We start from the raw sequence: 19297 nt of genomic DNA on the forward strand, positions 1-19297 counted from the left end.
GCTGCTAAAACATGTGAGAAAACTCTGCTTTGAATCTAATAGAATATGTTAAGTTAGGCACCAGGAAGTGTTTTATCTTTATTTTTCTTGAAACCATTTCTGACTTGTATGCCTCGTTACTTGTACTCACTTAAAATCATATCTTGTTATCGTTAATAAACTTGTTTTATTGTTTGATCTAATCCAGTGCGTTCAAGTTGAAGTGTCTGGGTAACTCCATTTGGAGTAACAAGTTGTGTGCATATTATTCCCTTAAAGGAATAATGGACTCAGAATATTTGTACTGTCCAGGTGAGAGCTGGGCAGCACAGGACATACATTTCTGGGGGGAAATCCAGGCCTGGGGGTGTGTTGGGGTCACCCTGCAATATAATCAGGCTGGTAAGAGCCAATGTATGGCTGGCTGCAGCACACACACAGATGTAACTGGGAGTGACTTACATGCTGGAGGCTGTTTGCGAGCAGTCCGGGTTGGAGGCTACAGCAGCGAGGCATTGTAAAGGGCACCCCAGGTTACAGGGTGGGGTGACGCAGCTGCTCATTAGTCCGGATTGTACCCTGGTATGTCACAGAAGTGTTATATGCAAAGTTAAAACACAGGCTAAGTAGACAGGTAAAGGAGCTGCATAACATTAAAAAGGAATAGAAATAGCACAAATCACTCAAAAGGGTGTTTGTATCTGTTTCTCTAGGAACCAGTTTTATTCATCACAACATCAGGCATTTGAGCCGGGTCTATCCTGCTGGCTGGAGGACAGATTCTTCCAACTATAACCCAGTTGACTTGTGGAACGTTGGCTGTCAGATCAGTAAGTGCAATTGAAAGCTACCAGGTTGCAAACCGGACCCAGATCAACAGGGACCTAAATGTTGTTAGTATGTGACTGACCTGTGTGTGGTCTCAGTCCCTGAAGAGAGGCTAAGCACTGATTGGGCATGGAGACCAATCAACCCTGTAATCCAGCACACTGATGGGGAAGATTATTTATAGACCCGGTCTGTGGTAACTCATCACTATTGTCAACAGAGCACATCACACACGTTAATGAATGTTTGCTCACAACATGCTATGCAGGTTCTTATACTGTGCTTATCGCTATAGTATCTCATTCTAGCACATGCTAGCAATGCATTAAACACCATGATTAACATCTGTCATGAGTTGTTTGTTTTCTGTGAGATAGTGAACTCTTGGTATTCGTGTTTAACAAATGGGGAACGTAGAGACAGAAGATACATGGCCCAGGTCAGACAGAAAGCCTGTGGCTAGCCAGGAATGAATTTAGACCTCCTGAGTCCCAGTGCAGTGATGTAACTATGAAGCTCCATACTTCCTCATTTTCTGCAGCTGCTTCCTGTATTCAAAGCGTAATGTAGATAATGTTATTGTGTGTGTGTGCCATGCCTAACCACTAGAACAGTATTTCTCAACAACCGGTTCCTGGATTGGCATTGGTTCCTGAGATCTCCCTGACACAGTTTAGGAAGGCAGCAAGCCAGTCCCTGGTATCAAAAAGGTTGAGAAACACTGCACTAGAGGGCACCAGTATGTATCAGGACCCATAGTAGTGGAGGAATATAGTGTGGCAGAGTAAGAAGCAACAGCAGCTGAATAAGCACGCCGGTTACTTAGCCTGCTGGGTGTGCCTTAGCGGACGAGTTCCTGGGTCCAAAAGTAACAGATCTAACACAAAGAAGCAATCTTTTAAAATTCCTGGAACACTGAAACTTTGAGGAGATATGAATGTTTCAAAAACAAATTGCAAAAACAAGGGCTCCATGAAGCTACTCATGAAATAAAGTATTTTTGCCCATTCTATACCCCTATAGGGGGGGAAATGGTCCAATGGTTAGCGAATGCACTTGAAGGTCTGGTATCCTGGGTTCTATTCCCGACTGCCGCTGTGATCTTGGAGAATTCACTGAGACCAACATTGTTAAAAATGGGTGCTGAAAATTAGGCACCTATGTCCATATTTGGGCACCCAAGTAAATGGGCAGATTATGTTGCATTTATTTGTGTTTTATTTATTGGTGAAAAAATAGAGGTGTGAATGAGAGGATCATTTTTGTCTTTAATTTTTGTAGGGCACTTAGGACTTAGTGGTCATGGTGGAAAACCAGCTGAACATGAGCAGAGGAATATCGAGTAGAAGCAGAGAAGTGGTATTACCTCTGTATGCGGCACTTGTGAGACCACTACTGGATACAGTGTCCAGTTCTGGTGTACACACTTCAAAAAAGGTGTTGATAACCTGGAGAGGGGCTCGGAATGATTCGAGGCCTGGAAAACATGCCATATAGTGAGAGAGTAAAGAAGTTCAGTCTATTTAGTCTAGCCAAGAGACGATTGAGAGGTGATTTGATCAGTCTATAAGGCTCAGATCCCCAGAGGTATGTAGGTGTCTAAATACCTTTGAAGATCTGGGTCTAAGTAACTACATGGAGATTTCTGAAAATAGAGAGCTTCTTAATCTAGCAGACAAAGGCCTAAAAATTTCCGATGGCTGGAAACTGAAGCTGGATAAATTCAGACTGGAAGAAAAGTGCAGTTTTCAGTGAGTTAATTAGCCACTGAAACAACTTACCTATGGATGTGGTGAGTTCTTCAGCACTCGAGTATTGAATGTCTTTCTAAAAGATACACTCCATTTCAACCTGACGGTGTAGTCTTGGTTCAGGAATCACTGGGTGAAATTCTGTGTTATGCAGGAGGTCAGACTAGATGGTCAGGATGGTCCTTTTAAAATCTGTGAAATCCTCAGGTGAAAAGTGCTCTAGGAAGCAAAGTTTATCACTATTGTGCTGCAGATCACAAAGGCAAATCTTTATATGTCTGAAGGTAGCTGTATGCTGTGAAAAATCACTATAAAACCAGGTGTGTTGGTTTATAGGAAGGTGAATTTTTTTTTTTTTTGTTCCAGTTGCCTTGAATTTCCAGACGCCAGGCCCAGAAATGGACATTTACCAGGGTCGATTCCAGGACAATGGGTTTTCTGGGTATGTCCTAAAGCCACGCTTCCTTCGGGACAAGCAATCCAAATTCAATCCAAAATCCATCACAGAAGGAGCCTGGTGGATGCGGAAGAAACTCCAGATTAAAGTAAGAATTGGAATAGGAAAATTGTAACAGCAACGCCAACTTCATGTGCTTCTACAGATCTAAATTCTGCCACCTCTACCCACACTGAGCAGTACCTTCACGGCCCCGATTCACCAAGATTGAAACTCCTGCTTAAGTCCAGCTCTAGTCATCGAAGCAATCAATCATGTGCATGAGTCCCATTGACTTCAGTCTGAATAGGGGCCTCTGTGAGAATTCCTTTCAAAGTCAAAGGGACTAGTCACAAAGTAAGGCCCCAGTTCAGCAAAGTCTCACGCACATGCTTAACTTGATGCACAGAGTAGTCAATGGGATTATTCAGTGTTCATAAAGTGACGGAGATATGTAAATCTTGGTAGGATCGGGGCCTATGGTACTATAAGGTCTGTGGGGCTGGGGCTGTCTTGGTCTGTGTTTGAACAGTGCCTAGCACAGTGGGGTCCTGATCCGTGACTGCAGCTGCTAAGACTATCACAGTTCAAATAATAAATGATAATAATAATGCGTTGGGGTGGCAGAGCCCAGCTCTCAGAAAGCACTCTCTTTTCATGACTTCACCTTCTTGGTTTAGTATAAAATGTGTGAAAAGGATAAAACAAGGGTAGTCAAGGCTCATAGGTCATTATTTATTGTTATGGCTACAAGCATTTATTTGGTAAACATCCTTCAGTATTGGTTCAGGGTATAAATCGCTCATCAGCAGGGGTCCATTAGGAATTCCGTCTCCCTGCCCCTTGCCATGGCTGGTGGAGCGTTGCACAGTTGACCAAGAACACTGTGGCCTTTTCACACCTTTCCCCGAAGCATCAGGTGCTGGAGTTAGGATGCAAGTTTTGCAAGAACGGTGGTCTGACTTGCTATACTTGCTGTATTCCCAAGGGATATTGCCTTGAGAAAAGAGATGATAGTTTCGCAAATCAAGCCTCATCCTGAACGTGTGCTACTGTCCCCTCTGCAGATCATCTCCGGCCAGCAGCTGCCCAAGGTGAACAAAAGCAAAAACTCCATCGTCGATCCAAGGGTGACGGTCGAGATCCATGGGGTCCAGCGGGACAATGGCAAGAAACAAACCAAAGTCATTGAAAACAACGGTAAGAGGGATTTCTGCATCACAGCGTGGCTTCCCGCTCCATCAGAGCATCCCACGGCCATGCTGGCATGGTTTCACTCTGTACACAAGTAATGGAATGTAATTCACACCCTAACATGCTTGCGTGTGATGACACCCTCCAAAGTGCAGCTCAACGTGGCCTCCCCTAACCCACCCTGATGTGCCCACCGGCAGGTAGAACAGCTCATGGTACAGAGCAGCAGGCTCAGATCTGGAGCTGCTGCCATGCCTCTGTTCCTGGGTATGGACAGTGAGCCAGATCCTGAGCTCATTAACACTGGTGCAAAAACAGGATAACGGCATGGATTTGGTTCCATTGGGCTCAGGCCTCAGTAGCCTTTCAGAAGGAAAGAAATTTCCTCTGGAGGGATCGGCCTGTCCTTTGCCAAGGAAGCTACTGTGGGGCCTGCTCTCAAGTCTGGAGAGGATTCATGAGAGGCCACAGTCGTATGCCTCTGCACTGGCTGTGCCACCCTTTCCCTTGCCCCTGGACTTGTCTGCTGGGATTTGTCCACAGAGGGTCCACTCTGTACATGGGTCTGGTGGGAATGGTGTCATCCACTCAGTGGGCTGTATGGATCGAACCATCCTCCTCATAGCATGGGGCTTACACTCTTTGATGGGACAGGGTGGGGAAACTTCGTATCTGTCCTGTGGATAAATACAGGACTTAATTCAAACTGGCACCTTTCACCAGTGCTAAATTCACATATATCATGGACGTCTAAGACAGGGGTTCTCAAACTGGGGGTCAGGACCCCTGAGGGGGTTGCGAGGTTATTACATGGGAGGGTCATGAGCTGTCAGCTTCCACCCCAAACCCCGCTTTGCCTCCAGCATTTATAATGGTGTTAAATATATTAAAATGTGTTTTTCATTTATAAGGGGGGTCGCACTCAGAGGCGTGGTATGTGAAAGGGGTCACCAGTACAAAAGTTTGAGAACCACTGGTCTAGGAGGAAGGATGAAAGGTCTTGTGGTTACAGACTGTGACCCTGGAGAGCCGGGTTCAATTCCTTCCTCTGTGACCTTGGGCGAGTCACTTATTCTCTCCTACATGCAATTCCCCATCAGCAAAATGGAGAAGATAATACTTCCCTCCTCACAGACTGTTGTGAGGCTGGCTCATTAGTAACAGTGAGGCTATCTGAGGCTACATCTACACTACAGGGGGGGGTCGATTTAAGATACGCAAATTCAGCTACGCGAATAGCGTAGCTGAATTCGACGTATCGCAGCCGACTTACCCCGCTGTGAGGACGGCGGCAAAATCGACCTCCGCGGCTTCCCGTCGACGGCTCTTACTCCCACCTTCGCTGGTGGAGTAAGAGCGTTGATTCGAGGATCGATTGTCGCGTCCTGACGGGATGCGATAAATCGATCCCCGAGAGGTCGATTTCTACCCGCCGATTCAGGCGGGTAGTGTAGACCAGGCCTGATACTGCACTGATGAGGGCCATATAAATACCTAGAGCAAGAAATAACTTAGATTCCTCTCCTGCAAGACTGATCCAGGCAGTAAATAGCTGTCAAATCAACATACACATTCCTGACAGGGAAAGATGCCGCTCACCACACACACTACATTATTGTGTGGAATCAAAGCCAAGTGCATGTAAACACCAGCCACATTTTCTCCAGGGCTAGCGGTGTTTCCCTTTTCCTCCTTTCCTTCCTTCCTGGTTTAGATTTCAGTTAGTTAAACGTGACCCCGCTCCAAAGGTTCTTGTCTGTTTCCTTTCAGTCACATGCCTGTGGGTTTAGAACCACGTCAGTAACTTCCTCACCAAATTCTGCCCTGTGCATATACCATCCCAAGGTCTGGAGCTACAGAGCTGCTGCGCACCTACAGCTCCCGTTGACTTTCGGGAGTTTACTGGCAGGAATGTTTACAGAAACAGGGACTTTTAAGTGAATGTTGCGAAATGGGATGGGAATTCCAAATTTGTTATTGTCACTATTTGAGCTGGAAACCTGATACAAGTTACATCAAGGGCTCTGACCTGCATGGCCCTGAGGCCCAGATCCTCAAAGGTATTTGGGCCCTTAACTCCCATCAGCACTTAAATACCTGTGCGGATCTGAGCCTGCATGCCCTCAGCTTCCATTGAAATCAGTGGGATATTCTCACCCCACAGGAGTGCGTATCACCTTGCAGGAACAAGTCCCAAATCAGGGAACAGATTCAGTGGGAGCTGGGAATGCTTGGGATTTCTGACTGTTACCAGGTAGGGGCCATAGGGTACAATGTTGAGCTGTTGCTTTGCACTTGCAAATCCCCTAGTGACAAAAGCACAGTCTTGGGGCTAATGCTGTCAAATCCGCCCTGGAACAGTCAGTAACTATCCTGCCTTCCCACAAAATCTAAATGGACCAAATGCCGGAGATTAGACCTTAATTGTTAGGGCTGCCCTGTCTTGTGACATCCAGGAAGCTGCTGTCCATAAACAAGCTATGAAGATATTGACCTTTAACCCTGTCATTGTGATGCCCAATCAAAACATCGCAGGGGGTGGTTCTTAGATCAAAGGGTTGTAGATCCAGGCTGAGCTTTCTGGAGCAGACACATCCCTCACTGTTCCTCCTGCACCCCCATCTGGGAAGGAGATGGATGACACATCTCTGTGGACAGTTGTGTGAAATCAATGCTTCCTTATGAGTTCATATAGGAGTCATCAGCTTAGGCTCTCAGTTCCCATTAGGAGTGGATAAGAGCTAGGAATTGTGTCTCTGAAACTCTCCTCGTAGAGCATGTCAATTATTTATTTACATCTATTTTACATTCATGTCAGCTCACAATTTTGCTGCAAGGCTTGTGACCTTGTAGTGTTTTTTTCACAGTCTCTCCCAGCTCCTGGAGTTACTTGGTTACACGAGACTTTCATTAATAAAGAGTAAGTTTCTGAGCCCTCATCGTTGCAGGGCAGAGCTTGGAAAGGTGATCCGAGTGTGCCACCCAGAAAGCAAAGAAAAAACACCCCCAACTTTATTACTTTTAAAAACTCTCAGGGTTTTGAAGCCAAACGTCAGGATTTTTTTGGATCCTGACTCATGCTTTTTGAATGGTTGGGCGTGGCAATACTGATCCTAGTTCAGGCAAGAAGGGGTTCAGACGTGCGTTTGTTCAACTTAAATGTCCCATTTAATGTCTTTGTCTGATGAGAGCATCAGACTGAAAGTGGACTACCCGCAAATGTTCCCCTTGTGAATAGTATTCCTAGCAAACCATTGTGTCTGAGGCCCAATTCTGCAATGCTGTCAGTTCCTGTGCCCTTCGGTGGATGCTGAGGGCACGCAGAGCCCATTGTTTGCTTCACTAGAGCAGGCCTCGCCCAGAACCACTGTCCTCTGAACAATTTGTGTAGAGCTCCGCTGAGTTTTGAACAGGATGTTCTATCGCTCTCCTTGTTTGTTTCTTGGGAGTGGCTTATTTAAACCACATAAACAAACCGGCTGAGCTAGAGAGCACAATGGCTTCCGTTCGCTTAGACGTTCTGAAGTGTGGGTGCCTCTGATCTGATTAGCCTGTTTGTTTCTTTGTCAGCCGCTCAGCTTTGATTTTGTGGTTCTGATCATCTGGTCACAAGATCCTCATCAGCAATAGAAATGAGGCTGAACCAAAGCCCAGACCTGAATATCCCCAGCTCCAATCAGCGCCCAAATCTAGTGTTTGGGTTCTGGCCTCTGCAGCGTTGACAGGATGAATGAACATCCAAAAGATCAGAGCTTTGCTTCAGATTAGCACCCCAGAGTATGGATACTCCTCCGAAACGCAGTACTACAGTACTTAGCGCTTCTCGGCCAGAGATCTCACAGTGCTTTACTCAGGCATCAGTAGCATCTTGTTATAGATGTGGAAACTGAAGCCCAGAGCGGCTAAGGGCTGGATTGTGCCTTTTGGCAGGGTCCTGAGGCGGGCTGCACCTTGCTAGGAGGCAGCCACACCACTGAGGCATAATTCCCTCTGCTTCCTTCTAGCTTTGGGGGTCTAGCAATGTGCTGCTGACCCAAACCAGCAGCCAGTTCTGACACCCCCTGCACCAGCACAGCTGTGAGGTCAGCGCTTTATGGGTGGAGCCAAAACTCACTCCATTCACCATCTACTTGCTCCTGGATCTGGGTAGCTGATCTGAGTAGCGCGTGCAGGAGCGTTCGTACTGCCTCTTATCCGAAAGCACAGATGTGCCCTCCAAGTCACAAGGTAGCTTCAGTGATTTACGTAACGTCAGTCAGTATCAGGGCTGGGCAGGAAGCGTCTGACTGTCAGCCTGGGTCCCTCTGCACTCCCTCATCTCCAGCTGACCCAGACCTTTACAACTGATCCGATTGCGCTGGAGATCTTGTGGGATCTCTCGCCAGCTCCCCAGACATTGCTGCTTTTGCTCAGGCGGCAATATGGCCAGAGCAGCCTCTGTTCTTTTTGGCATTTCCTGGATGGAACCAGAGGCCTGAGTCAATCAAAGGGCAACGTGTGCTTTGAGTTTGATGCTGGGAATGATCAGTGATCCAAAAGAGGGGGTGGCTCTTGTGTTCCTCACAACCAGATTGTCCAATCCTGTGAGGATGGAGAGAAACCCCAGAGGTACCACCTTTGGCTCCAGATCCACTGTTCAGATCTGGGGTTTGTTCCAGCTCTCTGGGCCAGTTTTGACCTCCAGAGCCAGATCTCAGGTCAGCTAGTGACCTGCGCACCCTCAGGGTGTAGGTGGGGACCAGGGCTGCGTTTATGATAGGGCTCCTCTCTGTGAAAAGCTGATGATTTTTTGTCCAAGTCTGTTTTATCACTGGAGAGTGGAGATGACTGTGATCCCTTCCAGCTGCGCTATTTCTTTTACTAACTGGTGAATGAAACTTCAGTAGCTCTTTTTGTTAAAGTGGGTCTAACAAAGAAAAGCTGCCGCAGATCTCAGTCAGTTTCATTACTGACAAAGTGCTGTTGTCTGTATGCAGAAAAGCAATCCCGAATCGAAAGCTATAAACCAGTTGGACAGAGACCTAATCCTATCTCGGGCAGAACTGCTTACTCAGTCAGTTGGAGCTTTGTCTGAATCAAGACTGCAGGGCTGGGTCTGTTGAATTCTCCCTGGCACTAAGGGCAGTTCTCCTGAACAGTTGCGCTTGTTCCTGTTCATCTTAGACCAGAGGTGGGCAAACTACGGCCCCCAGGCCATATCCGGCCCGCGGGACCGTTCTGCCCGGCCCCCGAGCTCTTGGCCCGGGAGGCTCGCCCCCCGGCCCCTCCCCTGCAACCTCAGCTCGCTTGCTCTGCCGCTGGCACAATGCTCTGGGCGGCGGGGCTGTGAGCTCCTGGGGCAGCGCAGCTGCAGAGCCTGGCCTGACCCGGTCTCTGTGCTGCGCGGTGGTGGCGGCGTGGCTGTAGCGCCGCCAGCCACCGGAGCTCCAGGCAGCGCGGTAAGGGAGCAGGGGGGGTTGGATAGAGGCCAGGGGAGTTTGGGGTGGTGGTCGGGGGCAGGGGTGTGGATAGGGGTTGGGGCGGTCGGGGGAGGAACAGGGAGTTGAATGGGGGCAGGGGTCGCGGGGGGCAGTCAGGAAGGAGGGGGTTTGGATGGGGCGGCAGGGGTCAGTCAGGAGCAGGGGTTCTGGGGGCAGTCAGGGGACAGGGAGAAGGGGTGGTTGGATGGGGCAGGGGTCCCAGGGGGGCTGTCAGGAATTAGAGGAAGGGTTGGATGGGGCGGCGGGGGTCCGGGGGCGGTCTGGGGACAGGGAGCGGGGGGGGGGGGGGGTGGATGGGGCAGAGGTCCCAGAGAGGTCGTCAGCGAACGGGAGGAGTTGGATGAGGCAGGAGTTCGGGGGGGGGGGGGGAGAGATAGGAGGTGGGGGCCGGGCCACGACCCCCTCCCCTAACCGGCTCTCCATACAATTTACTAAACCCAATGCGGCCCTCAGGTTTGCCCGCCCCTGTCTTAGACTTATCCCCATATGGGACAACTGCTTTCCTGAATTCAGCAGCGATTTGCATCTGAACTACCCACTACATCATTGGAGAAGTATCCTGCTTCTTTTAAAAAGACCCCCTACGAACCACAATTTGGGCTAGGTCAGGTAGCCGTGCCGTGGACTCACAAACAGGTAGGTAGGTGGGTAATTTTGGATGAAAGAGGGATTTTCTCTTTCCCCTTAAGATTTATCTATTGAATTCCTGGGGTCAATTCAGAGAACACTTGTGCAGCACTGGATCCTGCAGATCTCTGCTCACCTTGGTAATCTAGTTGACATGAACACTCAACAGGAGTCAATGTTGGTTATTCCCAAATGGGAATTTACAGCCTCTGAGTCAGTTCACCATGGATGGGCATCTGCAGAGTACCAAGGGGATAAGGCCCATCCCCCACAACTAGAAGAGAGCCACTGGGTCTTGTTGCAGCAGAGGGGACCCCATGAGCCAAAGTATGGTCAGCAATGCCACGGTAGAGTGGAAACGCTTGTTTCAGTCCAATTATTTTGTGGTTCACATTGTTCCAATCAGTTCATGGATTTCTAGGGCAAAATCTGGACCTCACTGAAGTCAGTGGCAAAACGCCCATTGATTTCTGTGGGACTGAGATTTCATGCATGGATTTTAAGGCCAGAACAGACCGTTCTGATCAGCTGGTCTGAGCTCCTGCGTAATGCAGGCCAGAGAATTCCGCCCCGTGAGTCCTGCGTCAAGCCAAATCGCTTGTGGATGAGCTGGAGCATATTTCCCAAGCAAGACGTCTCCTCTTGATTTCGGCTGGGCCCGACTGGGTTTATTTTTCTTCTCCCTTGCTCAGGGTTCAACCCAAAGTGGGATGAAGAGTTTGGATTTGACATTGACGTCCCCGAACTCGCACTGGTCCGTTTTGTGGTGGAAGACTTTGATGTATCAACCAAAAATGACTTCATTGGACAGTACACCATCCCCTTTACCTGTCTAAAACAAGGTAAGGAGCTTTGTCTGGAGCAGAGCAAACCACATCAGCTCGGCCCTTTAAAAACAAGCGGTGCCCTAGAGAGGCTAACAGCCTGGATTTTCCCACATGACCAGCTGTTACCCTGGGACCACTTGCTTGTTCACTGACTGCCTGAGTCTTTGTTTGTTAGGATTAGGGTAGCGTGGCCTCCAGAGACTTCCCTTAAAGGCCCAGCATAAGCCATTACATTGACCACTGCAGAACGGTGTCATTGTTTTGGAGATCAGAGTAATGCATTGTAAGAAAGATGCTGGGAAAACACACACAGTGGATTCACTCGCAGGCGTGCAGCAGGAAACAGGATGTGGTTTGAGCATACTCTCAAATAAAGCAGCTTCATTGCAACATGCTATCAGCCTGCCTCGGAAAGGCCAGGTGCTACAGGAAGCAGTGGTATTAATTCAGACGGCAGTTCACTTCCGTCGGGGTCGGTACGGAGCCAGTGCCTCAGGGGCACTCTGATACTGGTGCTGCCATCTTTGCAGGCACAATACGAAACCAAGGGTCTGAACATTTGTGATCATGAGTGATCTATTGTAAATGTAGTGGGATCAGACCCAGTTTCTGGTCAAATGTGAACTCTGCTCAGTGTATTCCTAGCAACTTAATAAGCACTGTAATTAGGGTTGGATAAGTAGGGACCTTTAAAAAAAATCAGCATATATTGTTTATGGAGTAGCACCTATAGGGAAACCGCGATTAGGGCGGCGGTAGTAGGATTCTTGGTTCCTATTCTTGGCTCTCCCACTGCCTGTGAGCCACTGGGCAAGTCACTTAACGCTAACGTAGTCACTGAACCATGTAATGCTTGTTGAGGGCTTTGAGATCTCAGATGGAAAGAGCCGTAGAAGAGGTGTAAAGTGTAATTGTGGAGCCATAACATATCATTGGATTGTACCATAACACAGTGCACTGTTGTACCTGTTATAGATGGCCCAAAGTTAAAGGTCAGGGAAGGGGAAGACGGGCGTAGGAAATGGAAGTGATGTGGGACGGTCACTCTTTCGCATGGCAGTAGAAATGCCCCTAGTCCTGCGTATAAAAAATAAGCTGCTCTCTCATCCAATCCCATGGTGTTGCGTGTAAAACATTCAGAGTAGCAACCACGTCGTCACTTGAAACTGAACGCTTGTGTCTGTGTATTTCCTCATTCCAGGCTACCGCCACATTCATCTTTTGACCAAGAATGGGGACCCATACCCATCAGCCATGCTTTTTGTGCACATCAATATTCTGGACAATAATTAGAAACAGCAGAGGAACCCATCTTTCAAGAATCAATGGACACTGCTACAGACTAAAAATGAACCGAAATCTGCCCTCATCCCTACCCTGTGCAATCCCCAGTGCCTTCTCTGGGTTTGGGAGAGGTATAAGTCAGTGCAGCCTGACTCCCATGCTGCTAAAAATACCTTTATTCTGTACACACCCTCCATTCATTATGCTGAAAATATTCTGACACTGCTGTTGAGATTTTGTTAATAAGACTATTCAACACATTTTGATTTTTAATGAATGGTAATTCTTATTTTACTCCTATTTTTATAGAGCAGTTTAGGGATTTTAAATGAATTTTAGATTAGTGAGGGGTGTTGTGTTTGTTCACTGGAAGGCAGATGTGACACTTGCATCCTTGTCATTGTAAAGGTGCACATCCAAACTTTGTATAAGCAATATATGGTGGACAAATAAGCCCTGATCTAAAGGCCAATGAAGTCAGTGGACAAACACCTGTTGGCTTCAGATCAGGCCCATACTCCACTCTTTTAAATCCTAAATTGAGACACAGTTCTGTCCTCTTTATTACAGTATAAAAAGCTACACTACAAAGATCACCTTTATTTTGTAATATGATGAAAAATACGTGAACACTACTCCACTGATGTGCTATTTGCATCCAGCATGAACAGGGCTGAGTCACATTCTTCAAAGGAAAGGAGAAGTTGTTAGTGGGGGGAATTCTTTTTTAAACACAGGATGACCACAGAGACTTAATTTCACAGAAGACAATGTAAGTGTATTAAACTGAACATATGAAAGGTTGTTGTTTTTAAATACAGTCTGTAAAACATTTTCAGTGTGTATGGAAAACATCTTTTTGAAGAAGGAGAAGCTGAGAAAAAGGCAGTAGAAAGAATAATTTTAAATGTTTATCTGGTTATTATTTCACTGGATGGAACTGAACATCACAGCACAGTAAAAATAGGTAGCAGCTCTCTGAAAATGAAAGCAGTAAGGTGTGTGGGTTGTTTTGTTTTTTCCAAAATACAGCTACAGAGCTAGAGGAATAATGTAGAGAGAAAATAATATATTTTCAAAAATTGTCCACACTTGTGTTACTGATCATACTTCAGACTATTAAAAATGGAAGCATTCTGAAAAATAGCTGATTTATTTTTCATCCTTTCTCCTCTTTTGTTACTTCTTGTAATGCAGGCGGGAAGAATGTAAGTCTTGTCTGTTTCATTGTCCATATTTAGTCAGTTTCACTTTGTTCTAATGCATGGCACAGTAAGAGGCACAAAGCAATTGGGTGAAGGAAAGATGTCAGTGTCTCTTTGAGTCCTGTTCCACTCACTCCCCCACACTCCCTTGGCCCAAAATAGCCCAGGTGAGTGACTTTTAGCCAACACAACAAAACCCCTCTATTCACTAGGGCTTCTGGTGGAAGATGTATTTTGCTGCAGTATTTGCTAGCAGCTATGTTAACCTTTCTTCTGGACACACTGCTGTTGGCTGGTGTTCGAAACCACTAGCTGTTTAATTGTTGTCTGGGGACTTAGGCTTTGTGTCTAATCATTAAAACCCAGCCAAACCTTTACTTTAAATTAGTTACTAGCAGCTAAGGGAGCACAAGTGCTAGCGACAGCAGTACGGGCAGGTAAGATATAGTTCAGCATAGCCTTGTTTTCTACAAACGTAGTATATTGCTACAAGAGCTAACGGCTTCTTAGCACAAGGGCTCTTTGATAGCACGCACTCACGCTATAGAGCACTCTCTGGTCAGGAATACCCTGAGCGCACACTATGCTTTCCCTAGCTGCTTACCAAAACTTCCCAGAGCATAGGCCCATGATTCATTTTTATAGTCTTGCGGCAATCAAGAGGGGCACCTGGGTTTCCCCAGGTGCCTCTTATAAAAGAGGCTGCAAACTGCCTGCTCAGGTCTTTGGAATCCATCTTAGCCCTAAACAAACCTCTCCATAGTATAACCTTCCCTTTTAGCCAGAGGACACAGATTGTTGTTTTTGGAGCAGATAGAGCAGGACTTCCATGCTGGCGTCCTGTAGCACATGGATTTGTTAGAAACTGGCAGCCGACTCTTGTGTTTTACCTCTGAGGAAGTTCAGATGCCAGGTGTGTGTTGTGGAACTGCTGGGGAGCAGGAGTGTTGGTTCAGAAAAAAAATCAGTGGTGAGACAGAGCTGCCTCTGAATCCCTGCTTTCGCCTTCCTGCTGAGGCTCTGGCTGCTGGTGAGGGGTTAGTGGGCTGGTCCCATCCTAGAGGGGGGCCAGGATCAGGGGTGACTCACCAATAGCCGGCCTGGGGTATCCCTGCTTTCTCTGCACTCAGCATTGGCCCAGGCTGCGGCGGCTACTTTCTATTTGGCTGGCCAGAGGCTGCTTGAGACAATCTGCCATCCCCATCTTCGTGGGCTTGGGGCAGTGCATTTGGCATGGTTGCCCCTCTAGCATGAGGCCAAAAAATTGCCAGGCCAAATTTAAGTGAGTGGCATTGCGACTTGGTGCACAGGGTCACAGCGCCACGCAAATTTGGCCCGGCTGCCTCTCTGTCATGTCGGAGGGAAAACCAGGCCAAATCTGCTGCTTAAAGCAGCTGCCTAAAAGTCAGAGGGGAACCAAAGTCCTGGGAGGGGCAACTGCTCCCCTGTGCCACAGCTAATGAGGCCCCTATTGGGGAGCGAGTAATGTACTGGCACTGGGTTTGGTTGTGATGGTTCGTGCTAGTGACGTGAGAGAAAAACCTCGTGGCCTCTCTGTGCCTCAGTTTCTCATTTGTAAAACAGGGATCATGAGACTTTACCTTGGTTGTAAAGTGCTATGAGCTGACAAGTGCTCTGTAAGCACAACATGCCTGTATCTGTGTGCCCCCCCTGCAAATGCTCCTTCATCACAGTAACTCGTACTCAACAAGCCATCCCACGGACTTCAGTGGGGTTACGCGTGTGAGGCAGACGTTGCAGGATCTGGCCCCAGTGAATAACTTTTTGATGTGTAGTGGGGGCTAGACTCCCAAGGGGGCCCGAGGCCTTGCAGCGCTCAGCACCCTGCTGCCTAGTGGAATTTGCAACCCCAAGTCAGGCACCCAAGTTCCTTATACCATGCATGGGGGAGAGTGAGGTGCCTAAAAGGGATTCATAGATGCCAACCTGCTGAGGGGGGAGCTGCCTAAGCTAGCTAATAGGAACTGCTGAGGAGAGGGAGGGAGCTGACACCCTGCCCCTCAAAGGGAGTTAGGCAACTAACTCCAGGCCAGAGGGAGGTGTCTACCTCTGCTAAACCAGGTTAGCCCTTCATCAAGGCAAACCAAGGAGAAGATAGAGGTGCCCCATACCCAATGCCCCACTGACTGGAGCACTCAGCCAGGCTGTGGGAGACCCAAGTTCAAATCCCAGCTTTGACACTGAGCCAGGACTTGAACCCACATATCCTATCTCCCAGGTGAGGGCCCTGACCACTGGGCTGTAAAGTTGGTCTTGGACCCTGTCGCTATTGAATTATTTATACAAAGTGGCACAGCTTCAGCAGGAGAAATTGAGAGACCCACCGCAGAATACCCTGCTACAGCCACCACAGCTGTTTTTTTGGGGGGCCCCAAGCTAGACGTGCTCTGAAACCTCCCCCCCCCCCCCCGCCAAAGGCAATCTGTGTGGGTAAGGAGCCTAGTTTGTGCATCCAGCTGGGGCTTAGAGGTGAGTTGGGCACTGAGCTGCCAAGTGGTTTCAGAACTTAGGTGGCTTTGCACCTGCCCACCAGCAGAAAAGTAGGCGCCATGGGGACTTTACCAACAGAAACTTAAGTGCCGTGATGGGGACTTGAAACAACTATAGGGTTAGGCGGCAACTCAGTGGTGGTTTAGTGAATGAACGGGACGCCTAAATATTGGACTTAGGTGCCTAACTGCCCCTCTAGGTGCCTACGTCCCCCTTGTGAATCTAGCCCGAAGTATGAAAAGTGCTGTGATAGTTAAGGGTCTGCACTGCAGCTGGGCTGTGATTCCCAGCCCGGGTAGCCAGACTTGGGCTAGTCTGCTAAAAGTAGCAGCATGGACACTGCTGCTTGGGCTGCCACCCACGCTTGGACCCAACAAGGGGGCAGGCAGGCTTGGGCTTGAGTGGCTAGTCTTAGCCGCCGCCCGTGCAGCAACAAGCCGAGTTAGTGCGTGTCTGGCTACGCTAGGGTGACCACAGACGAATTCCCAGAATACCGGACGTTCCAGTACTTCTGGGTATGGCGGGGATCCCCCTCAGCTGGTGTGATGGTGCATGTGAGGTTGGGCCAGGTGGGGGAATGCCATTTTGAAGAGCATGACCGTGCATGCATGGGGTGTGTGTGACGTCAATGTGACAGTATCTGATTAAAATATGACCATATAGATCATTGTTGCAAACACTGTTATATATTTGCAGCAAATCTTGTCAAGCAAGGTGTCTATGAAAAGGTTATCAATTGCTGGTTATGATTATGCTATCTGTATGCATGTATCATGTTTGTATTTGAAGTTATAAGTTTGGCTCTATACCTGGATTTCAAATGTTGACTCCTGCGGTACCGCCCACAAAGGAGCTAGCCAGCACATCTTGGAGGGACTATTCAAATTAAATGGCTCATCAAGAAACACTTGGTTGACAATGGACCATGCAAGACGCCCATCTGCACTGAGTGGACAGTCATGTAAGCGTGCTGTCTGGAGTGTAGGTAATGGCTTCCTGCAATGACTAAGCGAAATTGGGCATAGACATGTGACTTGCCCATGTGACTCCAAACTCCATCTTGTTGCTGTCATTTTCCACAATCAGAACAATGGGATGCCTGCCACATGGCAAAAGCTGTAAAAGGCCCTGGAAACACCTCAGTTTTGTCTTCAATCCTGCTTCTTACCTCTGGAGGAACTTTGCAACAAACTGAAGCTCTGAACAAAGGACTGAATGACCCATCCAAGCTGTGGATGTACTCCAGAGACTTGACTTAAGCCAGCAGTTTATTCCAACAGCTGCTACAAGCCTGAACCAGGAACTTTGCCATTACTGTATGTAATTGATTCCTTTAACCAATTTTAACTCTCACCTTTCTGTCTTTCTTTTTATAAATAAGCTGTTAGATTTTAGATACTGAAGGATTGGCATCGGCGTGATGTTTGGGTAAGCTCTAAGTTATATATTGACCTGGGTGTGTGGCTGGGCCTTTGGGATCAGAAGAACCTTTTATTTGAGGAGACTGGTTGTAAAGAACCTCTCATCTCTGAATCCAGTATTTTTGGTGGTGATATAAAAGCTGGAATGTCTGAGGAAACTGCCTTTGTTTTCTTCTTAGCCAGTGTGGTGAAACAGGAGTTTGCTTTTGTGGCTGGTTTGGTACCTCTCCGAGCTCTGGTCAAGTGTAGTATCTTATAAAAGAATAACCACCAGTTTTGGGTTGTGTTTGCCCTGTTTCTCAGCAGTTTGTCCTGAATTTGACATCCTCAGTTGTCACCTACTAAGGCAGGGTTACAGTCACACTGGCTGGGGTGGAGCGGCATGCTCCTCAAAATGGGGTCCTCAGTCCGATACCGGACAAAACCATGTCAGGTTTTGTTTCAGTACTGGATGTGGGACAAATCACCCACAAAGAGGACTGTCTGATTTAAAATAGGCAAGTGGCCTCTCCAGTCGATGCATGCTGGGAATCGTACCTCCCTTCTGCAGTGTAGACACCCTAAGTCTCAGGCCAAAGGCAGTGATCTCTCAGCTGGAGACTGGTGGATCATTTCTCTTCAGCTGGGTGAGGGTTCTTTCTGAAATCACTCAGTGGTTCAGCTGTTTCTGATTGAGCCTTATCCTGACAAACCCCCAAATGAAATCAAAAGCATTCTGATGAGATGGCTAGACTTGAATGGGTCCACAGCAAGGAGAGGTTTTGAAAGGAATGACTGTGGTTTCCATTGAGCTATGGCTAATCCAGGCATCTGGGCACACTTCAAACACCCTGATGTAACTATGAACAGCAATGAAGGATCATAGTAACTGAAGCACTAAGGTCATCCCCACACTCCCACCAAGAGGGTGGCTGGTTCAGGACAACATTTACCCAAGAGAGAAAGGGGTGATCTGTGAAATACCCTCCACACACACGGTGCTGCCCATTAGTTAGCTTCATATGCTGGGGGAAATATAATTAAAGAGAAACAGGCAGCTAGCAATCTGGGCTGTGTTCAAACTGGTGATGTAAGGATCAAGGCAATCTAGCCAAAAGCCAGTCCTTAAGGCCATGTGGCTCGTTGATGAGAAACACAGATAGTTTCGGCACATAAGTCTTAATGGACACGATATTTGTAACTCACGAGCGCAAAGGGGCCTCACGCCACACTAATAGGGGCAATGAAAATAGTCCACTTAGCTGAAGGAAGGAACATGGCTGCCGGTGGCTTGTTCTTCTCCGATCTAGGGGGACTGCATCATTTTTAGGCTGTTTATGGAGGTGCAGCATATGGCACGGAAGCCTGCCTCCCCAGGAGGGTGTAAGCTTTTAGCTAGGCCCTGGGAATAGCTGGAGCATCTCCCTGTCCACTCAGCGTGTTCCAAGTAACACACGCATACTGCTGCTGCCTTTGCCCCGGAAGATGCAAAAGGAAATGCAGACGCTCAGCCATATGGAACTCAATGCAGTATCGGGGGACTGCAACACAGGGCCAGAGGGTTGCAGCTCTGACGACCACCTGGAAGCTGCTGATTGAACCTGGGACCTCCCAAGCTAAACCATGAGCTGCTACAGTTTAAGCTAAAAAGCAAAGGCTCCATAGCTGGGGCTGCAACATTCACTGTCCGTGGCCCGGGCGCAGAGCAGGATGAGTAACACACACTGACCAATGGGTTACACAGCCCCCATTCCTTTCTCTAGGGCTAGTTTCAG

At 47.9% G+C, this 19297-nt stretch overlaps 1 protein-coding gene across 1 annotated transcript in view; it reads left to right on the forward strand.

The window, feature by feature from the left end:
• Positions 1-12415, forward strand: part of PLCD1 (phospholipase C delta 1) — an 80923-nt gene extending 68508 nt beyond the window's left edge. The window contains exons 11-15 of the mRNA XM_065398934.1: positions 693-809; positions 2925-3103; positions 4062-4194; positions 10988-11137; positions 12324-12415. Of these exons, the coding sequence (XP_065255006.1) occupies positions 693-809; positions 2925-3103; positions 4062-4194; positions 10988-11137; positions 12324-12415 (671 nt within the window). The remainder of the gene's footprint in view (positions 1-692; positions 810-2924; positions 3104-4061; positions 4195-10987; positions 11138-12323) is intronic.
• The last annotated feature ends 6882 nt before the right edge of the window (positions 12416-19297 follow it).

The sequence above is a fragment of the Emys orbicularis genome, chromosome 2, assembly GCF_028017835.1.
Source record: "Emys orbicularis isolate rEmyOrb1 chromosome 2, rEmyOrb1.hap1, whole genome shotgun sequence".
NCBI lineage: Eukaryota > Metazoa > Chordata > Testudines > Emydidae > Emys > Emys orbicularis.